The sequence below is a fragment of the Falco peregrinus genome, chromosome 2 (assembly GCF_023634155.1).
Source record: "Falco peregrinus isolate bFalPer1 chromosome 2, bFalPer1.pri, whole genome shotgun sequence".
Lineage (NCBI taxonomy): Eukaryota > Metazoa > Chordata > Aves > Falconiformes > Falconidae > Falco > Falco peregrinus.
In genome coordinates, this window is record NC_073722.1 from 120596695 (window position 1) to 120620262 (window position 23568).

Below are 23568 nucleotides of genomic sequence, written 5' to 3' on the forward strand. Positions count from 1 at the left end.
TCAGTTTAAAGAGTAGAGCACCTTAAAGGAAGATAATTCAGCTGTCAAGAATGCTCTGTTGATAGCAAATATCAACACATACAGCTTATCCCTGACACTTCTGGACTGTTCCGGTATCCACTGTGTCTCAGACCCACAAAATCACTGTAATTTATCACCAAAAACCTGACAAAGCTTAAAAAATAAAGCCTCCTTAACCGTTCTGCTACAACCATACAATATAAAGACAACCATATGCCAGGGGATCCCTCACATAGGTTGAAATTCAAAATTAACAATGATACAGACAATAGCTACCCAAAATTAAGTTATATATCATGTGGACCTAGTACCAACTTCTTATCCTGTCTCTGGCCAAAACGGTGTTTCACTGAGAAAAGTTTTGATTGATTGACTGTTTTGGGATGCTTCGCTTACATTTCGCTATTGAAGCAAGTCACTTTTTGAGAAAATCCAACACAAAGTCAGCACGAACAGAGAAATTACAGCAGACTGGATTTGTTTTTCAAGCCCAGTAACAAGTGACAACTCGGGAACATTAAACAGTAAAACACATTTAAAGTAGTTTTCTTCATTACTGCAACATTTACAGCAACAGAATTATTGTAACAAACTCCAGCACCTAAACCACTAGCACAATACTGCCTTAATGTAAAAAGGTACATGAGCAGTTAATTATATGCCAGTGGATTTCAACCTCCTCTCATCGCTTTTGTTCAGGTATATTAATAGCCAAGTTTAAAGCAGGCCGATCACTGCTCTAATTTTCCACTCCACTTTATTTGAGCCTCCAGCCTTGCAGCAGGACACGGTGCCATCTCCCACACTGCCTGCACCCTCTGCCCCATCTAGCGGAGCCTGGTCCCCACAGCACAAGCCCAGCACAGCAGGGACTCTTGCAACTTCATAGCATCGGGCAGCCATGAAAGTAGCTGAGAAAAGCTTTAGTTGGAAACAAAGCCTTCCTTTCCCGTACACTTTGATGCTCACATTTCTCTTTATAGAAAGACTCCTCACACTTAGTGAATGATACGCAGGGAAGGGCAGTGGGAGAACCTGCTTTGTGAACAAACCAATGTAGATGAGAAACAGCTGCACTGAGGAAAAAGAGTGGCAAACAGTAAGCTCCAAATTTGTTAATCAAGAAATACAAGAAGTCAAGCTGTTCCCTTTTTGCTGGAAATCAGATTAGTTCTGCTGTTCTCAGTCTTTGAAAAGCAGGAACAATCCAGATGCCCGCTGAACAAACCTTAACGTTTCAACTTCTTTCAAGGATCTATTGAAAAGCTTTCTTGTATTCCCTAGCATAAACACTCCAGTTGAGCCATGCCTAGAAATAGCATCACTGCCAAGATATATTTCATACCAGTTCAGTTATTCACATCATCATGCACGCAGATATGCAACTCAAGTCAAATCTCAAAACAACGTTAAGCTCCACAGCTCAAAGTTCATATTAAGAGTCTCCCTGCTCACTAGACAGGTCTGTGTTAAATTGCTGCTGCAGCTCTATGCAGGTCTATCTCAGTACTGGATGCCGTCAGATCATATACACATCAAGAAGCTGCCTACCTGGGTGTACATGACAGTAATGCTGCTATTTGGAGAGCTCAGGTAAAAATAAAATATCAAATCACATCTGAAGAAGATTCACAAAAGAATCCAGTCTTGCATTTTCCCTTCAAGCTAGTGAAAGCAACAGTTCTGGTTAGCTTCCAAGGAAATCAAATCTGCATGTTTTTAGGTCAGCTGCCAAAATGTTTGTCTCATACCCCAAATAAAACCCAAAGCAAGCAATAGCAATTGCTGCACAATGTCACCTGACACAGGAAACACAATCATCCCAACAGCTGTATCACAACATTTACAGCTCAGAAGAGCAAGAGTTGTTTGTTTACTGGGGGATTATTTTTGTTTGTCTGGGTGGTTTTTTTTTTTTACATATCTAGTTTTCCCCAAATATAATCTACCTTGAGCATAAATTGCAAAGCTAAGGTTTGACAAACTGAGGTACAAAAATATATCTGTGCCTTGGTTGTCCTCTCAAATGCAGTATGTTACCCTGGTTGCACTTTAGCACTAGGCAAATCCAGAAAAGGAACCAAACCTTTCAACTCCCACAGCCTACCACCTCCATCAGAAAGCACTTCAACCATGCACACCTAGTGTTTTTCAGATTCTCTCCGAAATAAGTTACTCTGAGAATGAAGGCATACTCCAAAGCTGTTCCATTCCTGTAGTAAGTCCAAATACACTACAGCTGTCTTTTACTCCAAAAAATTTAATTAATTTACAGCCTGTGATACATAAAAAGAACTGACATTCCCCAAAAGTGAAGCAAGCAGGAGAAATAAATTAAACCTCCATAGCCCCCACAGAATTCAGTGGCACATCATGTGAGCACTGAAAGGCACTCATCTCTTTTGGGAACTGGACACCGAGCAGTATCCAAAGCAGTATCAGGTGCCCTCGGCGAGCTGTGCTGGACAAGCAGGCTGTATATCACTATTACAGGTTTTTAACAGCTCTAAGTGCCTAGTTTTTCCAGATTCAAGGTTGAAATTTGAAACATTCTAATGCTGCAAACTAATTACAAGCTGAGTTAGGGGGTCTCATCACAGCAAAGACTTGAAATAATGTGCAAGTCAGAGATATTCAAGTTTTTGTAAGAAATGTTTAAGATTGTACCAAACACATCACTGAAGTGGGAGGAAAGGAAAAGAGAAGAATTTAAGTGTTAAAACTTATTGTTTGAAAACCTGACGTTTCCATGCTTGGTGCACCTCCACAATATTCAGAGGTGCCCTCTGCTGTTGGGAAAAAACACAATCCATCGGAGCCTAGTCAAGCCGTAAGACTAAAAAGAGACACTTGCTCACACTCAGTAACATTTGCTAGAAACCTGACAGCAAGAGCTTCTAAAAACTCTGCCTGTACCAACATCAGCCCTAGAAAAACCTCCAGGAACTTTGCAATATTTAACTTGCTTTAACTTCCACAAGCCCACAGGCCCCTGAGAGCACAGGTGCTATCTCTCCTCTGTCCCCTGCACAGGTAACGCAACTCGAGGGCAGAGGCAAACCATGGAAAAAGTTACAGAGAAGAGCAGCAGTGCAAAATGAGATGAGGAGATGGATCACAGGCCAAAGAGCCACACCACTGCAGCACATTCCTGCACCCAAATAGAAGTTGCAAATCCTTACTCTGCTCTCCTTTAAGCGGTTGTAAAGTTTACAAAAACATCCCACAATGCAACGTGTTGCACCACCCTTTGGCAGCAAACTTGACTTAGGCAACCGCCACAACCCACAAAATACCAGGAACGAGCGCTATACATCACGCAAGAGTGCAACTCAACGTGCAGCTGCCTGCACCATTCAGGATTTCATCATCTGCTGCGGCTCACGATCCGCCCAGCAGTGCCACCAGGTCAGGCCATCATGTCTCCCTCTTCCCTTTTCCTCCTGAAAGAGCAGAGTACGGTAGCTCACTCATCTAGGAGGTAGCTGATAGTAACTGTTCAAATTTGTAATGCAGGGAGAAGTTGTCAGTTAACCACAGGAACTTAGTAACTGGTTGACACAAAATAAGTTTCTTATTTCACTTCTTTAATTTCAAACAGCCAATTGGTTCCAACCTAGCTGGTTGAAAAGGTGGCTAAAAATGTAATCCTACATGATAAATTTAAGTGCAAAGAAATACCTTTTTTCATTAGCATGATGATCTCTAAGACAACAAAACCAAGTACAATTCAGGACATAACAAAACCATGGCTTCTGGAGCAGTTTTAACCGGCATGCATGTTTAAGCACATAACAATCATGCTGAATCCGACCATCTAACTCAAGAGCTGCCCTATCCCAGGGCTAACTAGTCTTCACTAAACACTCAGAACGGAGGGTGTTCAAGAGAATGAGTCAAAACTTTTTAACGGACAAAACTTGTTCTCACAAGTTCTCACAAGGCCTTGACTATGTGAGGAAAAACGCATACAGCACAAGCAGCCTGCAAGAAGCAAAAAGTCTTGTAGTTAAAGTACTGGATGGCACTACGTCTTACCTGTTTTCTATTTTAAACCATTAATCATGTCAAACCGATGTTGCTACCTCAGACTCTGTACTCTCGACACAGAAAAAGCAAAGCCAGGTTCTGTTTGCTTACTTGCTCTGTGCCAGGCATTTGCAATTCCCATTATCACTGATAACACCACCACTATTTTGAATGTTGATGTGGTTAACAGTTGGCAATACCATGGACTAATTTAGATGCACAGGCATTAGTAGAGCAAGCAGAAGAGAACAAAAACCCATAGCTAGAAGACTTGTAGCTGCATCCAGTAAATTAAGGTGACACACTGGTATCTTCAAGTATCATAGGACATACAAATCGCCTTGCCTATAAAACAGAAAACAAGGTAACACAGCAGACGACTTCAAGAGTATGTACACTAGTATAGTTTTCATACCCTAGAAATTTAGAGCACTGAAAAAACCAGTTCACTTGCATAATACTCATTAGGTGTTCAACAACTGTGCTTATGTCCGCTTTGATCTTGCTCTGCATCAGCAGCATATCAAATCTGTGTAACAGTCTTTCATGTTGTCCCAGACAACGTATCAACCCAACTCAGAGGCAAAACCCAACGTTCAACACAGCCCTACTGTTTCTTCAAAGTCACACTTTTGCCATCACAAAAGATTTTTCTCCAATAAAGAGATATGGGAACTGTTTAAAAGTCAATGCTTTAACACCAGAACTTTATGTTGTTATAATTGTTTTCCACAACACTGTTTCTTCCAAAAATAGTTCTAGCCAACACTCAGTGGTTCTACTGGAACAATTGAGTTTCTCAGGCAAATACTTTCATCATTAAGATATATATGCACACACACATATATACACACAATTAATTAAAAGTTTAAAATCATACATATATTTGAAGGTCCAATATTCAAGGCAAAACAATAATTCTACACAGATTCATAACACAATATAAAGTGGTGTTATGTACATCAGCATAAGCAAGCATAATTTCTGTACGATAAACTCCAGATATGCTGCCACATACATTGCCAGGAATCCAAATTATTTTTCTTTTTTGTGCAACTTATTTTTATTTTTTTATTGTATTAACAGAAAAAGTAACAACATACACAACTCTCAGGTACATGATTTAGTGGTGGTCTTGGTAGTGTTGGCATAATGGTTGGACTCAATCTTCAAGGTCTTCTCCAACCTAAATGATTCTATGATTCTACGGCATGGTGCAATCTCGATGCCATAATCTTGTTGTCAGAGCACAGGGTCTCCCATTAACAAGCTGTTTGGGCTGTGGACTTAGAGCACAGGCGTTCTGGAAACAGTGTCCTTTGTTAAACAAAACAGACCACTCAACTCTTGTTCCAATGTTTTCTTTTCCCCTCTTCTGCTGCTTTTAAACACACACACACTTCCATTCACAAGAATCATAGCATTTCTGATACAAGTCTCTACAATACACTTTACGATTAACAATCTTAGCTTGACTCGACACACTCCTGGAAATCAATCATCCTGGTTTTCACTAGACAAGACTGCTTGGTGTTCCTCCGTCACTGTCTGCACAGAATCCCAAGAACATTTTAACTGCAATGGACCTGAAGAAGTACATGCCTCTAAGATCTGCCAACAGCATTCTAAAGCATTCAAATCTCAGAAAGATTCAGCTCTGTATGCTGCTTATGTTAATCCTAACATAATGCACTAACACTTCTACCCTGCTCTAGACTCACTCAGGCCACTGAAAAGGAAATTTTGCAGGAGGATTATTATACCTTAAGTTGAAAAAGAGTTATAACTTGTTGTGTTATAGACAAGAAAGGTGGCCAAGCAGAAATAAAGGAAGAAAATAATGAAAAGGGGCTATTTTGACAACTGCCACTCTGCTTTTATAAACTGAACTTATCTCAACCTTATCAGGCTTGGTACAGTCTTACTTTACAGCAATAAAAGCTGACACACATGCTAGTCTTAAATCAATAGACGTTAGCTTAGAAGCTTGACAAAATGTTCACATTAATTCATATTGATCATTATTTCTACACTGTGCTAAAAAGGTTAAGTGAAAACAAAACCACTGCATGTTAAACAGACTCACAGCAAAAAAAAAAAATTAATTCATCATTAACAGCATAGGTCTTTCATCTTCAATCGAAGATTGTGGGGCAGGGGGATGAAATGAGAAGATTTCTGTGTGGGTCTGAGTATTTTTCTTCCTCTACCCTTTATACTCAACACTGGTGATAAGAGTTTCAGCCAATGACTGCACCCCAATAAGCTGCAGTCCAGCAGAATGTCTAAGCTACAATGCATTCACATCATCACTTCCAGTATTTCAGGAAAACTGATCATTGCTATCTTTTTCCAAAAAATACACAAGTTTTCGTAAATTACACAGAACATCTCTAGAAGTGGAAGTGTTCCTCCTTAACCCTTTTCCTGTAAAAACTAAATGCCTCAGAAACAAATAATTCAGCAAAAATTATAAAAAAGCTAATGAGAATCAGCATCAATGGTATTCTCATCCCAGTAGTGCTTCTAAATAAACTCATATACATTTATTTTTAACACAGACAACAGTTTAATAATGGGAAGAAAATTAAAGCTTATTTTATGATCACTAACAAGGAAATAAGTTCTAAATATCTCCTGAAAAAGTTGCTAAAAATGAAAATAGCATGGTCTAAAAGGAAAACAAAACATGTAGAATACCAGAAGAATCAGATTACAAGTCACAAGCTTGTACCCAATTTGTTTGCCTTAATTCTAAGGAAAACAAACTTGCACAATAGTTAAACCTAGTTATCTGTCAAAACACAGGAATCTGATAGCACAGATATTTAGCATATGTATTATCGTTTTGCAGAACAAAATTTAAAATGCACCAATATCACTGAAATGGAATGCAATATATTTCACTTACTTTGATCAGCATAATTTTTTGCTTTTAGTTCAAGCTGTCGAGTTTGTGATTCTAATGCTTCCACTCTGGTCTGCAAGTCCTTTTTCTCTTGTTCTTGAGAATCTTCAAACTCTATGAATTTCTAAACAGAAAAAGTGAAGTTAGACTCAATAATTAATTACAGATTATTTTTTCTAAAAAAGCCCGAGCAAAGCTCTTTCTCTGAGTAACAGGTATACAGTCATTTCTAGATTTATTTTTAAAAAGACTTGCACTTCAAGCAGCATGTAGGAAACAACACAGCAGCCCTTCACAGCAAGGAAGGGTGCAAGCAGGTTTCCAAAACAACAGACCTGCAGCCCACACTTAAACATGAACGATGCTATTTTAGTCCAGTGTCCATCAGTCAAGCATCCCTCACCTACGTTATTTATTCTGTGTTATTGCTGTCAACTAAGCGCCAACTACTTCAGAAAAGCCTGTCTGGGACTAATATAAAAATGAATTATTTAATTACTTCCTAAATTCACACACTTGCCTCCCAACACCACATGTGAATACAGAGATTTGAGTGAATATGGGTGAAGCATATCTTCACTTGTGAGCCACGGAGGTACAGACAGACCACTGCAGTCGGGACTCGCCAGCGATAGTGTCAACCAAAATTACATGCTGTCTTTTCATCCCCACCCAATTTCTGTTATCATTTGACAGGTTACAAAATGTTCATAGTCTTCATCAAATACTTAATAACCATCTCCTACAATCAGTCAACTGCATAAAAACTATTTAAAAAACTATTTACAGACGCTCTGCAATTATGCTGACCGTCATCACCTTCTGCTACCTTTGTTTACCAACTTTTTCTGACAATATTCTGGCTTTCACTGTGACACATATATCCGTGTTTACATTTTATAACACTAATGTTACCAATTCATCATTGCAGCAGTTTTTAAAGCGGGTTTTTTTTGCCATTTTTCTTAATCAAAAACCCAAGAAATTCAATGTGTACTGGTAGCACAAAGAAAATTTCTAATAGCCAAAGATGTCTTAGGTCACGTAGCATTCCCTACTCTGCACTGCAAAGAGAAGGCAAGGCCACAAACACAAGTTGCACAGAAGGCTTATGGTAAGGCAAGGAAAAGTATACCAGAAGCCTCTGAAGAAAAAAACCCAAACGTCCAAGGCAGCTGAAGAGTCAGAAAGCAAGCTGCAGCTGGGTACCACACGGAAGCAAAGAGACAGAGGTGGCAGCAACTTAAAAACAGGAATGCTATAGGTGAGACTTGAATATAAATTCTTCCTACATATTGCTAGGAAAACTTAGGGGGAAAAATACTTCAAATGCTCACACATCAACATTTAATAAGCTCCTACTAAGTTTTAACTGATGTGTTTTTACAGTTTTTACAAAAGCAGAAACTTGTAGCCCTATGAAAAGAGCTTCAGTTTAGCAGGGTCATCAGAAGTTTTGCTCAAAAGTAACTTCAGATGTAGCACTGCATCAAAACGTATGAAGTAGAACAAGAGTTCCTTTCAGGCAAGCTCTCCACAGCCATCACAGGACTAGGCATGGTGTTCATATGACTGTGCTTGAAGCTAAATCATGAAACAATTGAGAAAGAGCTGACATCAGCCCAGGTAGCACTGCTTTGGGTTCTGCAATTTAAAATCAGTTCTCCCACTTCAAAAAGACAGATGTGCAAAAGTCTTTCTACCCCCTTAACACAAAGTTTGGGAATATTAATTTGTCAATGTAAAACTCAAACCCTCAAACTTTAAATTTGTTTCATGTCTCCCTTGTAGTAGATGATACAAGAGTTTTGCCCCTTTTAGATTAAAGATTCAAGTCACATCTGGCTTATTCTTACCAGACTTACCCTTTTCAGGCTTCAAAATTTGACACAAATTTGGCACTGGGGCTAAAGACCAACATCATTTGTTATATTAAACATGGGAAAACATGAAAGAAGAATTATAAAACTGTAACATCTTTGTTTAGCTGCTTCTCCGATGAGTTCCCAAAGTCAGATGTGCCTCATAACTTGGAAAAGGCAAGTGACAATTATACTGAGCCATTCAAAGCCATCAATGTCATCGTTACTCACAAAACTAAAGACGGATCTAATCTTGTACTTCAAGTTCTTCAGCTGCAAGTATTGAAACCAGCTTTGTATTAAACGGCTTTGTCATCTTCCACTAGTCTACCTTCATTTTGTTAAAGTTAGAACTTCAGTTACATCTCTTCAAAGCATTTTTGTAATGAGAGCTGGGTAACACTTTTCCCTCTGCTGAAAACTATACCTGATAACATCATAGAGTACTTCAGACTTTGAATGTTTCTATTTGGTTTCACCTCTCCTTCCAGTGACAGTATTAACACAGGCAGAGCCCCAGGAGATTGATCATCTTGTCCTGACTAAGGCTGTAGGACTACAATGGAATCACTAGTCAGATAAACCCCCACAGCAGCCAAAGATAGGCTGAATGCACATACTAAGAGACTTTTATAATTATTTTTTTACATCGACGATGCACTCCAATATTGCACGTCTGCATTGTTTAATGTAAATGCCGCAGCATACGCAGGAACACGTTAGCCACCGTATATATGGATACCAGACATTCCCTTATTTCGACCCGAGCTACTGGTTACACAAAACACCAAGGCAGACAAAAATCTAGCTTTCCCCATTTTAACTGACATCCTGCCTAGGCCACAAAACCGTATCTTACAACTCTAACAAGAAGCAAGATATTTTAGTGTCTTTTGTTTTTTAAAGAACAAGCTGGAGGACACCAGCAAGTCTAAAACAATGGGACTGAATACCGTGAAGATAACAGAAGATAGGACTCGAGCAGACCTTAAGAGGTCATCTTTTTTCACCGCTCTGATACACAGTGTTGGTGCCTGGATCCTAATTTTGATTAGGATATAATGGGGTGTACACACAGGATATGATGCATTCCTCCTCCTGCATGTGCCTACTGCTGAAATCCAAGCCTGTGATACCTCCATAAACTACGTTCGGCAACTCCCATTTAATCCTCCCCATTTTCTCCAGGCAGTATCAACTATGCCATTTTAGGGAGACGTTTGCCTAACCTGTTTTTAAAGGCCTCCAATAAAAACTATGAAAAAGTACTTCGCCAACAAGATTCAGAAGTCTTTATGTAATCAATTTTAAATATACTTAAAATTTACAGCAATAATGATCACAATAAACACGAACTCAGACTACACAATGGAGCAGCACAGCACACACGTTTGGAGCCCTCTCTCACGCATGTAATACTTAATCACTTTGTAATACAGTACTAGCCAAATGAAACATTTTTTCCTATATTTATGTCATCTTCTATTTCCTTATATTTTAAATTAGTGTTCCCGTCACACGATCCAGGTGCAATACTAAGCATATCTGATGCCAGGGTTCCACCTACTTGGCAGTCTTTATTACCCTATGACATGTCCTTCAGTAACTTTTATTGCAGTGATGCCAGCTTTTCAGCCAGTGCCGTGCTCTTCCTGGAATAGGTAGGGAAAACCAGCTATAAAGCCAGTTCAGCTGGACTTAGGGTAGAGAAAAATATATGTAACTGAAAACAACTTAGTAACTTCCACGCCATTTTAGCAAGGTTTCTGTATAATGGATCTGAACTTTGTTCTCTGAAATTAAAAATATTTAAACTCTTACTGCAGAGCGTTTACTTAACATACAACCCCAAGAAAGAAAGTTAACTTTGGGAACAACAAGAAGCGGCAGCCATCGAGTTGCCACTATTACTTAAACCAGTTTTCATGGCAGTAAATCCTTTTTCATGGTTGCAAAAGTAGCAAACGTGTACCAAACACCAGATTTCAAGAACTGTTTAATCCCACCAACAGCCAAAAACCTAAGAGATACACTAGACAGCTTGACATGGATAAAAGGAGCAGATTTGATCCTGTTTTCAAGTCCACAGAAAACACCTCCGCTAGCCACACACACAAGTATGGAGCAGTATACTTTTGTAGAAGTAAAACTTAGCAGCATATAAAATAGCAGAACCCCAAATCCTTCTTCCTCTCCCACTTCTTTGTGGCAGAGCATGCTGCCTAACATTCACTAGGTGGGAAGATAGGTTATGCAGAACTGTAAGCAGAACAGCAGAATAAGCTGGTTCCTCTATTTCTTTAGCTATAACATAAAATGTACCACATTACAAGTCAGACGAGTGACTTCATAGCGACCAAAAAAGATCATGACTGTTTACCTAGAGGACTGAGAAGTAGGCCCAGAACTTCTGAAATAATATTTTTCTTTTTTTAAAGTCACCTTAACGAAGTCCACAGGCAACAACTTTCAAGACGTTTCTTCAGTAACACTTTTAAAGTACAGGAAATAAAGGACGTAGATCAGGACAATGGTGTAACGTGATTCCTAGTCAAACAGTAAACTATTAATATTCATCAAGATACTTCTGCAAAGAAAAATTCCTACAACAGCAAGCAGAAAGTAAAAGAAGGTATGTTACTTCTTCAGGACAGTCAGAACAGATGATACGGAATATTGAACTTAGTAGCTCAAAGTTCTCCACTTCGCTATCAGATTACACAAGCAACCTCCACAAGGAAAGGAAAGAAACACACCAAGCCGCTAACTCCTTGTCCAAGAAAAAGTGCTATATTCATGTTCCCTCCTCTCATTTCAACCATACGCACCCATCAGGTTATCTCAACATTCAAAAAAACCAGTTGCAACCATCAAGTCTGAATAAAACACGTAAAGCATGGTGTATGTTCATGAGGTACCTCTGACAGACATTTTAACATATGTACAGCACAACTGACCTCAGCACATAACAAAAAGATGACCTTTGTGCTTACAATTGAAAATACGGTCTTTGGTCTAACTGCACGTTGGAAAGCATCAGCAAGCTGTCCTGCAGCAGGAGTACTAGCTTTTAGACTGCATAATGCTTGGTCCTCTCAAGTTAATTTATCGTGACACAAAGAAATGGAGATTGCAGCAAAGTACGCTACCAACGTTAGGTATGTACAGCTCCTGAATACCCACAATTAATACCATATTCTATTTCATCATATTGTTTTGGTTTCTGTTCTGTTGCCCAAGGCCTGCTTCTTTCAATCTGGCAAATGCTGCCTGTGTTTCAAGCCTGACTGATTTTCTCATGAATTAGTTCAGAAAATACTTAATCAGCCCCTTCCTCTTCTCTTAATAAAAACATTTTCTAGAAAAGCCTTTTACATGCAGGTCGTGTCAGAACTAGCTATTAAGTCTTTACAGCAACAGCCCCCAGACTGAAGTCCATAAGGCTTTGTAAAACAACTACATGTTTTGCAAGGATGAACGGTCTGCTGGCCCAAGAGCTGGGGGGACACCATTCACGCCACCTTACTTCATAACGAACCAACCATGTCCTGGAACAATTTGCAGACAACATTCTGCATTCACTTATAACCATAACGTTTATGAATATTCATATGGGGTAATATTTTTCGAAGTAAGATTTTGCTGTTGATATCGCTTTCATCTCAGCATCACCATTCGTCTGATTTTTTGGAAAATTTAGAAGGTAAGCACAATGACAGAGATAAGCACTGGGCACGATGTCTGGAAATAGACTTGTAAGATGGCTTGTTCCATTACTGATAATGCTGTCAATCCAATTTCCTCCAGGAGTTTGGCGAGACAATGGGCTGGAGGAGGCTATCCCACACAGCTGGTTTCTGACACACTGCTTTACCATCTCGCAGGAAATAACGCTGCACGAGCTGACTTGTCTCGAAGTAATCCTTTAAGATTTTTATTTCCATTTTTGCAGCAACATCCCAAAGTCAAGAGCTTACGCCACCGAGCAGCCTGCACCACCTGTTGCTGACTGCAGCTTTTATGTCCCAACTCTGAGGAACTTCAGTGCAGGCAGTACCTATTCTCTGTATTTTTTGCAACGTGTACCCGCTGTTTTTGGGGGGAAATGCCCTCTGCAAGGGATGCGGCACGGCCCCCCCCCCCCGCGGGGAAGGCGCAGCGGGTGCGCGGCTCCGCCCCGCTCCCGCCGGCCCGGGGACCCGGGGGGCTGCGCCTGAGGGCGGCCACCGGCCGGGCCGAGGGGAGGCCCCGCCGCCACCCGCCCCAGCGCTCAGCCCTCGGGGCCCGGGCAGGGACGCGGCGCCCCCGGCCCTCCCTCCGTCCAGGGACACGGCACCACCGGAGCTCGTCACCCGGCGGCTCCCGGCCCCTCAGACCGGCCGGGGCCTACCCCCGCGAGAGCGGGCTGCGGCCGCCCCAAGCATCCCGCCCCCGGCGGCCCGGCCGCGCCGCGGGCAGGAAGCGCCCCCCCGCCTCCCGCCTCCGCGGGGGAAGCCCGGAGCCGCCGCCCGCCCGGGGAACGGGCCCCCGCCCTCCACCGGCCCCGCTCCCGCCTCAGCTCCTGGGCCCGGCGCCCGCCCTCACCTCCTCGGCCTGTTTGCGCAGCGCCTTCTCCCGCTCGTACTGCGTGAGGAGCTGCTCGTTGTCGTCCCGCAGCAGCTCCAGCTCCACGCTGGTCTCCTGGCTGTGGGCGCACACCGAGTCCAGGTTCTCGAGCACGGCCACCACCAGCGGCATCAGCTCGGCCACCACCTCCTCGTCGTAGCGCCCGATGAGCCGCTCGAACTCGCGGTAGATGGAGCCCGCCAGCCCCGACACCCGCTCCGACATCATGGCGGGGCCGGGGCCGCCGGGGTCCTCCTGGTACACCACGCCGTCCGCCAGCTCCATGGTTGCCGGCGAGCGCCTTCCCTCCCGGGGCCCGGCGGGGCGGCAGCGGCGCAGCTCGCTCCCGGCCTCTCCTCCTCCCTCTGCGGCGGGGCCTCGCCTGCAGCCCGGGCGGGGAGGGGGGGGGGCGGCGGCGGAGCGCGGCCGCGGCGCACGGCACTGACCTCACCCGCCGCGCCGGGGCGGGGCCGCGCGTCACGCGGGCGGGGCGGGGCCTGGCGGTGATGTCACCGGGGGGCGGGCACACGGCGGGAGGGGCGGGGCAGGGACTGGCGGTGATGTCACCGGGGGGGCGGGCGCACCGCGGGAGGGGCGGGGCCTGGGGTGATGTCACCGGGGGCGTGTTCACGGCGGGCGGGGCGGTGGTGGCCCCGCCCCGGGGGTGTGCCCGTGTGCCCCCCGGGAGCCGCCGGCGCTCCCACCGGGCGGCGGGGTTTGGGCCGTGCTGGTAGCGGGGCGGCGGAGCCCGAGCTCTGTGTTGAGGCAGCGGGGCGGCTGGCAGCGCTGAGCCCCTCCGCGGGACCCCCCACGCGTGGGTGCGCGCCGTGACCCCGCGGCTGGGCGAGCGGCCGAGCGCCGGCGGCTCCCCCATGGCACCCACCGCAGCAGCGATGGAGCCGGTGATCCATGCGGGGGTGACGGAGCTCAACCGGGAGCTCGGGGCTGCGCAGCCCCCGGACCGCGCTGGGGTCGATGGGCCGGCTCCTCTCTGACAGCGAAAAGAGCTTTTATTTCTGCCAAGGTCTCCAGACACAGCAGAGATGCTGCTTTGTCAGCAATAGCGCAACTTGGAAAGCGTCTTGCGCTTGCTGAGGGAGAGCGGTTTTCCTGGGATCGGGAACAGCACATTCCATTTTAGATCATGTCCTTTGTCGCGGGAGTAAACGTGAGCCATGCTGGGCATCGAAGGTAAACTCGAACCCATCTACTGACGTTGAAAAGTTCCAAGAGTTGCTTCGCATCCCTCATTTGTTCCATAGCGCCGGAGTCAGTTTAGCTCGATAAAGACCCTCCAGGTCATCAAACGCAACCGTTAGCCCAGCACTGCCCAGTCCACCGCCGACCCGCATCCCTCAGCGCTGCCGCCACACCGTTTGAATCCCTCCGGGATGGTGACTTGGCCGCCTCCCTGGGCAGCTGCTCCAGTGCTTCACCACCCTTCCCATGAAATCAGGAAATTTTCCCTAATAACTAACATAAATCTCCCCTGGTGCAACTTTTGTCATACACATCGTATTTGGGGCAATCCCTGTTTTTCATTAAGTAAAAGCCTCTCCTGCAGAGCTGGGGAACCCACTGGCCCAGCGGCCCTACGGGAACAAAGAAACGAGTGTTTTAAAAAATGGAAAAGCTTGAGAAGCGATGGAACTTTAACTGTGGTGATTGCATTAATTTCCACTGGAGAGCAGTAGAGATTTGTGCTCTGTTTTCTCTCATTTGGACTGATTCTAAGACAGTAACTGTCCTTTAAATGCATATGCCCTGTTGTCTTTTTTATGTACCAAGCTGGTGGGTCTGTGCAAGAAGGACAAAGAAAAGACTCCAGCCCCGTGTGCCAGATTTCTCACGAGTTCTGTTTAGACACTATCCTCCCAAGCCGACAGTTTACATAGTGCAGCCAGGGCACGGACAGTTGAAATACAAATTTATTTATAAACACGGCAAAAGGAAAAAAAAGCTGCTTACCTTTTAATTATGACCACAAAATTTACAGCGCTGTAGCTAAAAAAAATAATTTAAAAAAAGACACACTGTACTTTCCTACTCACATCTCCTCAAGTGAAGTTTTCATTTAAATCACTGGAAATTATCCCTGTGAAAAGATTTTTTGTTTTTCATATTTCTCTTTCATGAGAGAAAACACTGAGAAAAAGTTACCACTGAGAAAAAAATGCAACTTCTCTGTGTTTCCCTGCTGTCTACCACAGATGAACATCTCCACTTGATGCAGGAGTGTTGAGGGATGCTGTCTTTCAGAATTTCTTTCTCTCTCTAGGTCATGCACAGTTTCCCATTCACCTCAGTTGCCTGCGTTGCAGAAGGCGCTGAGAGCCTGTGGGGCAGGGGTTATCGACCCGTGGGGGTTTTACCGAGCGTGAATAGATCTTGTAGGAGTGCTGCAAAGAGCCCAAGTGGGGAGGTAACTGGGTTCGGCTCCCAGGACAAGGCTGGCAGGCTGTACCCGATGCAGCGGACTTGTAACCCAGACCTCACCACGTTCTTCACGTGTAACACTGCGTAACGCGAGGACAGCTCCGAAGCACGGCAGATGATTGTGAGGATAGAAGCACCGATCATCTTGCATCGTAGCAGACAGCCTTTTCCCTCTGCAGCTTCACAGTCCCTGCCATCACACATGGCGAATTGCACAAATACATTAGCTGAAAAGACACGTTCTGACAGACGGCGAAAATGGGTCAAGGTGTCTGCTGACAGCCTTTAAGGGAAGGGGTCTCTGAGGGTAGGCTAATTTTATCCTGTTTCCATTAGCAAAATGGAGAGATGTGGTTTTCTTTCACGGCTGGAGCGAGGCCATCATTGAACAGGCAGGCTGCTGCCACGACAGTCGCAGTCAGACTGATGAGTCCAGGTCCAGAAAGCCATTTGTGCTCGTGGTTTATTTCTAGTCACCTGGGGGTGGAGGTCTGACGTGGATAAATGAGGTATTTAAAAAGATGAGAAATAGAAAAATTTCCTGGGAGCCAAGGTGAAGTGGTGTAGAAATGTATTTTATTGACAGTCTTGCCACTGAGATCACATTTTACGATGTGCACCTCGCAATCAGCTTGAGATCAGAAACTCAGGGATGGATTAAAAATAGAACAAGTTATGGAATTATATCCTAGTTGCTTCACAGGCGATTAAGGGACCTGTAGATTTAGTAAACTAATCAAGCATATGAAACAGCACAAAGAAACCTCAGAGTATTGTCTTTGCAGCTTCAAGGCAGCAGCTGGCTGTGGTAACTACTAGTGTAAAACGGATTCACACTCTTGGGGAAATAACTGCCTGAAAAAGAAATCAGTTTTCTGGTTAATAAGAAAAATTATATCCCCTGTCCCTAGATAACAGTTTATTTGAAAATAAATTGATTTGCAATTTACCAGGGAAGAAAATTACCCTTAAATCGGTACGGGGTGAGAAAAGTTTAACTGGGACTTTACCCAGAGGAGAAATTTTTGTAAAAGCTTAATTCTATCATAGAATCATAGATGTTAAAGCGCAGCAGAAATCAAGCTAAAGGCAGATGAACGATAGCAATACTTAGCTAAATGAAGAGTCATATAGCCACGAGCAACAAAACACGGCAGACTTACAAGGCTGGTTATAAGGAGCAAGAGGTGCAGAGCACAAAACATGGGTCCTGACGAAAACTCCGCAAACGTTTCAAGGGGTACAGATGGAGGCTGGTAGCTGAGATCAGGGTAAAGCCAGGGCCAAAGCAGCAAAGCGAGGAGCTGTGTTTGAGTCCTGAAGGCTGGAGGCATTCACCAAAGCCTTTTGCTTCAAGGCTGTTTGAAAAATGTCTAGTGGTTTTAAGTAATGTGTAAATGGCTTGAGCTCAGTAATAGTATTTACTTCACTCACCAAAGATTTTGAAGGTCTTTACCTTCTCTTGCCATGATCAGTCCGTTTTTAGGAAACTTTTTGTCCAGACTGTCTAATTCTTTGCATTTTAGGTAAACATCTAGTTTTCAATGTAATTCAGTAATTCTGGTAGAATTTTCAACCAGCAAAAAAGCTGCTGATTTTTACAGTAAAAATAAGAAAAATACTTCTGCGGCGTTTCATGTACTATGTAATGCACAACATGCGTGGCTAATCATGGGTTAATCTCAAAAGTGACAAGGATGACCCTTAATGAAGTTAAAAGACTTGGCAAAGAACAGGGAGCTGACCTATGCTCTGTAAAGCACTATTTGCTTTGCCCACCTTATGGCCAGTCCTAAGCTTTAATCATTAAATGTTGTAGTTTTAACCAGGCTGTAAATAGATGTCCTGTGGCTGATTTTAAATGAATATTTTTCGAAACATCCTGTTTCTAGAGACCTTTTGTTAATCTTCAATATTATTTTGCCTTGGTGATGATTACAGCATGAGAGTTTGTTTTAGTGGTATGAAGCATCTTAAATAAAGGTGTATGGAAGGAACAGAATATAGTGGAGGGACATTATCAGAAGAACACTCAGAAATTCTAAATCCAAAATAACTTCAAGGAGGACTTGCTGGAATGTACAATGCTGTGCTTTTTAAAACATCTTTCATTAAATCAGAGATCCTGGAAAAACAAGTACATGGTGGTATGATCATACCTGGGGTAAAAAGGACCCCTGAATAAATAAGTAAAAATAAATAAATAAATAGATAGATAGATAGATAGATAAAAAGTAAACGGGTGGTTTGAATAGATGCTGATGTCAGATCTGGATCCTCCCACCAGAACTACGAGTAAGACATGGATGTGTGAGGGATGGTTGTGAAGAAAAGGGATCCCAAGGAAGGAAATCCAAACTATTAAAAAGGGGAACTTAAGCTGTTAAGCAGCAGCTAAATCCTGCCCAGAGGGAAGTGAAACCTACATTATTTTGCTATCAAGAAGAGGCAGGGAGCAGAGCCCAGGAAAAGCCAGGACAAGCACAGAATTCCTCTCAGCAGGACACGCTGAGAACGGGAGAGCTTGGGCGTCCAGAAGTTTTATCCTCAGGGAATGAAATGCCCAAGGCCGAGCAGCTGAGCGGTGAGTGTCGAAGGAGGTTGTCACCAAAACTGATGTCTTGGAAGGGGAAAGTCAAAGCAGACCAGCACGATAATGAGATTTTTATTACAAAAATTGTATGTGCCTTTTCCTAAATAAAAAAATTGAGTTTGCCTATTCGCTGGAAAAGCGAATATCAGTCACTGTGGGGGTGCGGGCTATGGGGTGCGGGCAGTGGGGGCGCGGACGGCACCCCCGGGCAGCGCTGTGGTGCTCGGGACCGGCCGCAGCGCGCAGCGCCCCCTGCAGGCGGGAGGCCGCGTCGTCGCCATGGCAACCGGGCGGCCCCGCGGCGGCGGCTTAGGGCTTAAGCCGCGACGGGGCGGGCAGCGGCCGCCTCGGGCCGCCAGACGCAGCCGGGGCCGCCAGCAGGTGAGACGGGGCGCGGGGCGGGGGGGCCGGGGCGGCGGGCCGGGCACCCCCGGTTGCTGGGGGAAGCGGGCAGGGGCCGCAGCCCGGCCTATCCTAGCGCCCCGCACGGCCCCCGGGGCAGCGCCCGCCGGCGGCCCGAGCAGCCCCCCCGGGCGCGCCGCCCCCGCTTCCCGCAGCAAAACGCGGTCACGGCCCCCGGGCCCCTCACACCGGGTTGCGGGTGAAAATTCTGCATCTGGATTTATTCGACCTCCCTCGCCCTAAATTGGGGGCAGCAGCCCCCCACGCTGCGCTCGGGGATGCGTCTGTGCCTGTCCTTCCCCTCCACTCCCTTTACAGCTTTTCTCATTTAAATATTTGCTAATTGCTTCCTTCTCTATGTGGCGCACTGTTTTTAAACTTGCTATTGTAGCACTTGTGAAAACCCACGTACAGCGATTGATTTATCAAATCGGCACCGAGCATCGGTTAATGACCTTCGGATGTAGCCGATTTAATTATGATAATAGCTGATATTACACGTGATATGGGGCTGTGATTGCACTTGCCCGCTGATCCTGGCAGAATGAATTTTATTCCCCTTCCTCATTAGGACGATGGCTTCTATCGCCGAGCGCACCTTCATCGCCATCAAGCCTGACGGAGTCCAGCGGGGACTGGTGGGAGAAATCATCAAGCGGTTTGAGCAGAAAGGATTCAAACTGGTGGCCATGAAGTTAATTCACGTAAGCTTCCCTTCCGTTGTGCGCCTCCCGATTCGTGCCAACCCCAGCCTTAAAACACAGCCTCATGCTATAATGACAAACATAGCCTTCAGAACCATTCAACCTGAAATTCTGAGAAGGCTCTGAGTATTTTGGATACTTTTGGAAAAGTTCCCAGTTCCCAGCTCCAGCTAAATGCTTTAGACACACTAAGCATGCTAATTTTAGTAACCTGATGTCCTTAGTCTGAAGAGAATATTTTTTTAGGTGCAACCTATACCTAATAAATATCTCTGAGTATCTTCATCAAATACAGGGGTCACATATGCTGTCTACATTGGCAAAACCCACTTTTCTAAGCTCAGCTGTGGTTAAAGCAAATCGGTCAAATTCATATCGACCAAAAAGTACTTCTAGGAAGATGCTAGAAACACTGAATTTCCAAGTGCGTGCAAGTTTTAGGATTAACAGCGCGCTGTGGTTAATCTGTGTGATTTCAGTATGCTCTTAAGGTCTTACAGTAAGCTTTTTTTGTGGGGTTGGTTGGTTTTTAATGCAGGCCTCCGAAGACCTTCTGAGAGAACACTACATTGACCTGAAAGACCGGCCGTTCTATGATGGGCTGGTGCAGTACATGCACTCTGGACCTGTTGTAGCTATGGTGAGTCCTTCAGATGCAGCCAAGAAAAATAGACCGATGGTCTTCCCTGCAGTGAGGTTGTGTTACCTGTGGAATTCTAGTTGACTTGTTTAAAAGGACTTAAAAACCTAGATTCAAATATTGTAATTAGGAAGACGCGCTGTTAACTCCTTTTTCTTTAATCTTTTTTCATAATCTTTCTCTCCTTTGAGCCAGTATGTTGAGGAAGAGGGCAGGGGTAACGGGGGAACCAAAGCTGGGACCATGAGGAACAGTGAACCCACACAAAAACCCCCACTATGAAATGCCATGTGTTAAGCAAGCTGAAAAATGATGGTAGAGTATTTTTACTATAAGATCAAAAATCTTTTTCAGTCTAGCTTCATTAGAAGGGTTTTTCTCTTTGTTTTTTTTTTTTTTCCTTGAAAGTGTATTTGTAAAATAGTGGAGCTATTTACTATATAGTAAAGTAAAATAGTGGAGCTATTTACTGAAAGATTGAAAATCTTTTTCAGTCTAGCTTCATTACAAGGGTTTTCCTCTTTTTTGACTTGAAAGTGTATTTGTGAAATAGTTGAGCCGGAGGTCTAGATCTTAAATAAGCAGACAGCTTTGTAAGGCTGTTTATCATATTGAGATTTAAGATTGTTCTCTTCCCATCTTGGAGAGGTATTGTGCAGAAGGGGGGAACTTCAGCAGATGCTTCAAGAATCTGCCAGAAAATTTGGAGAAAAAATATCTCCTGCTGTTACGAATATTTGGATTATTTGGATGGTGATACGTGCCATGGACAGCATTGTGTAGTTCTGGAAGGTATAATTTACTCTTGCTACTTTATCTACTGCTAAGATTTAATTATCTCAATGGATTTTATTTTTTATTAAGGTGTGGGAAGGTCTCAATGTGGTTAAGACTGGAAGGGTGATGCTGGGGGAAACTAATCCATTTGATTCAAAGCCTGGCACTATTCGTGGTGACCTCTGCGTTCAGATTGGAAGGTAAGTTTTGAACCTATCGATATCATCCAAAGAGACTAAATGTCCAGTGGTGTGACATGGTATATATAGGAACTGTGCTCCATCCCTCTCTATCTTATGCATGGAGCTGCTGTTCCCTCTGCCCACGTAATGTTACGATCTAAAGATGGAAATCGAGTCGCGGTCTTCCCCATTAACAAAAATTATGAGCAAAACTGTGGCTGCATACTCTAAGCCTATTACTACTTTACAGTTACTTAAAACTTCTCTGTAATAGAGACCACTTCAAAAAAGAAAAGAAAAGAGGCTTGCTTTCCTTTGAGTTGGAGGATTATATTACTTTTATATCCAATTTTTCTTTTCCTAGGAACATCATTCATGGAAGTGATTCTGTAGAAAGTGCTGAGACAGAGGTCAATTTGTGGTTCACTCCTGAAGAGCTGGTCGATTACAGAAGCTGTGCTCATGAGTGGATCTATGACTGAAACTGAGCCTATACCTTCTGGTATCCTTACTGTCTGTAAACAGCCGCTAGCCTCTAGCTGTTTCAAAGCCCTTCATAGAAACTGGTAGAAACCTGTCTCAGAAATCTGTGAGATTGTTCTGTCGTAAATAGTAAATATAGCGAGCGTTTGCTGCTCCTTTGGTTGAAAAGATGTCAAGTTAGAGACAGAACTGTACTTTTAGAAAGCTGCTTCTGGGAGTGAGAGATGTGAGATTAAAACAGAGAGGATACAAGGCATATATTTTCCTGAAACGTTCCATAGTCCAAGAGGGTACTTTAGTAAATAGAATAAAATTTAGTAAGAATTGATTTGGTAAATAAATACGCAAATGGCTCAGTGTCAATTAACTTTGTTAAAATGTTAGGGGACAATTGGTGGTACACAAAAATATTGATAGTATGCCCAAATATTGAGGATTGAACTTTATGTCAAGTGAATCCCCACACCCAGTATGGCTGCAGAAAAAAGCTTATTCCTGTCTCCAGAATGCGCCGTGCCTGCACCCAGAGCACAGCCTTGATTAAAATAACGAGAACTTGCCTCTAGATTGACACTGTTTCAGCTTGCTTCCCCCCCCACCCCCTCGCCCTGGATTTATTTAGCTTTTTAAGGAAGGATTAATAGGACAGACTTTCTGAAATGTCGTTTTATGTGAAAAGAAGATTAATGTGAGGATGGATAACAGAGATCTACCTTCAGCCACTTCACTGCAGCAGTTGCACAGAGCAACATCAGAGTGGAGTTTGCTTTACCAACTGCAGCTGATAATTTCACGATGCTGTCATTTGTGTTCCTTCCTCAATAGCTGGCACTACAAAGCAAGCTGTTTGGGATAAGGTATTTCAGAAGTGACTGTAGCATCATTTTTATATATTTATTTAATCACGTAAAGGCATACGGTCATAATAATGCTAAATGTATTTCAGCAGAGCTGCCTGCCTCTATCAGGGAAAATGATCAGCCTCTTGCACAAGCTTTATCTACAAATACTCGCCAGCTGTACTGGATGAGGAACAAGAAATGTGTTGGGGTCACTATTATGTATTTATTTACCTGCGACATTGTATTCATTAAAAGCAAAAGTTTCATGAATTCCGTTGTTCAAACTCCTAGATTTTTTTTCCTACAGTGAGTTCTTGTTTCAAATGGTAACCTGTGCAATGACTGTTGCATTCAATATTTATGACACTTTATGAAGATATCTAACTCCTAAAAAGGGATGGTACAAAATAAAACATTTGCTGTTTCTTAAGTGAAATAAAAGGAAATTTTCATTATATTGACCTAATTAATGAGTCTAAGAAGAGGGAACAAATTCCCGAACAACCAAACTATAGGGAGGCTTCTTAGATTCTCTTCTGAAAATATTCAGTGTTATAGAAGACAAATAATTAAGTTAAAGGTTGTTAGAGAAAAGGGAATACGTGACAAACCTGTGCACCAGATGAGTAGCCTCCAGTTCCGTTTTTGCTTGGAGGATTACTTGAGATGTCTTGTTCTTGGTTTGCTTACTACAAAATAAGAGAAATGTGGGTTATCTGGAGACATGGGGGTTGTCAGAAAGCTACCGATGAGCATTTCTAACGTGTCGAGACTGAGAGGAGGTGGAGGCCAGCTGCCTCGCAGAGGAACGTCATGCTCTGCGCATCTGGGGTGCCCGAGGAGCGTGGCCAGTTTCTCTAGTCGCAAGTGGCCCGTCACCAGAGGCTGTGTAGGTCCTACAAAGGGTATTTTGGTGGTACTACCTGTGCCGCGATGGCGCACGATGGTAACCAGCTCAGGGAGGGCACCGGAAAGGTGTTTTGTGGATTAGCGAAGGGTCAAGCAGCAACCATCAGTGTAACAATGCTCTTCCCGGTTCTCGTGGTGACATGGCTCCAAGGGCCGTGGAGTTTTACAGCTGCTG

The 23568-nt window shown here is 43.8% G+C and overlaps 2 protein-coding genes across 4 annotated transcripts in view; one reads left to right on the plus strand and one right to left on the minus strand.

Moving 5' to 3' along the window:
* SPAG9 (sperm associated antigen 9) overlaps positions 1–13884 on the minus strand; it is a 65925-nt gene extending 52041 nt beyond the window's left edge. Inside the window, exons 1-2 of one of the 2 annotated variants that reach the window (XM_055794894.1) lie at positions 13405–13884; positions 6962–7082 (exon numbers count right to left, since the gene is read on the minus strand). In XM_055794894.1, the coding sequence (XP_055650869.1) occupies positions 6962–7082; positions 13405–13710 (427 nt within the window). In that variant the 5' untranslated portion in view covers positions 13711–13884. The remainder of the gene's footprint in view (positions 1–6961; positions 7083–13404) is intronic. The other variant, XM_055794895.1, reaches the window with a different exon arrangement.
* A 4405-nt stretch (positions 13885–18289) lies between these two features.
* Positions 18290–22754, plus strand: LOC101919052 (nucleoside diphosphate kinase). 2 transcript variants are annotated; one of them, XM_055794844.1, is made up of 5 exons: positions 18290–18445; positions 19428–19560; positions 20099–20200; positions 21065–21177; positions 21524–22754. In XM_055794844.1, the coding sequence occupies exons 2-5, from the start codon at positions 19432–19434 to the stop codon at positions 21639–21641; spliced, it is 462 nt and encodes a 153-aa protein (XP_055650819.1). In that variant the 5' UTR covers positions 18290–18445; positions 19428–19431; the 3' UTR covers positions 21642–22754. The 2 variants fall into 2 exon arrangements, with proteins under 2 accessions (XP_055650819.1, XP_055650820.1); XM_055794845.1 differs by lacking the exon at positions 18290–18445 and adding an exon at positions 18722–18835.
* Positions 22755–23568: the final 814 nt, after the last annotated feature.

Excerpts from the sequence above, each read along its gene's own strand:
- LOC101919052 (XM_055794844.1), top strand. The coding sequence starts at position 19,432 with ATGGCTTCTATCGCCGAGCGCACCTTCATCGCCATCAAGCCTGACGGA. Across the intron at positions 19,561-20,098 it reads TGGCCATGAAGTTAATTCAC|GCCTCCGAAGACCTTCTGAG; the intron begins GTAAGCTTCCCT and ends TTTTTAATGCAG. Across the intron at positions 20,201-21,064 it reads CTGGACCTGTTGTAGCTATG|GTGTGGGAAGGTCTCAATGT; the intron begins GTGAGTCCTTCA and ends TTTTTTATTAAG.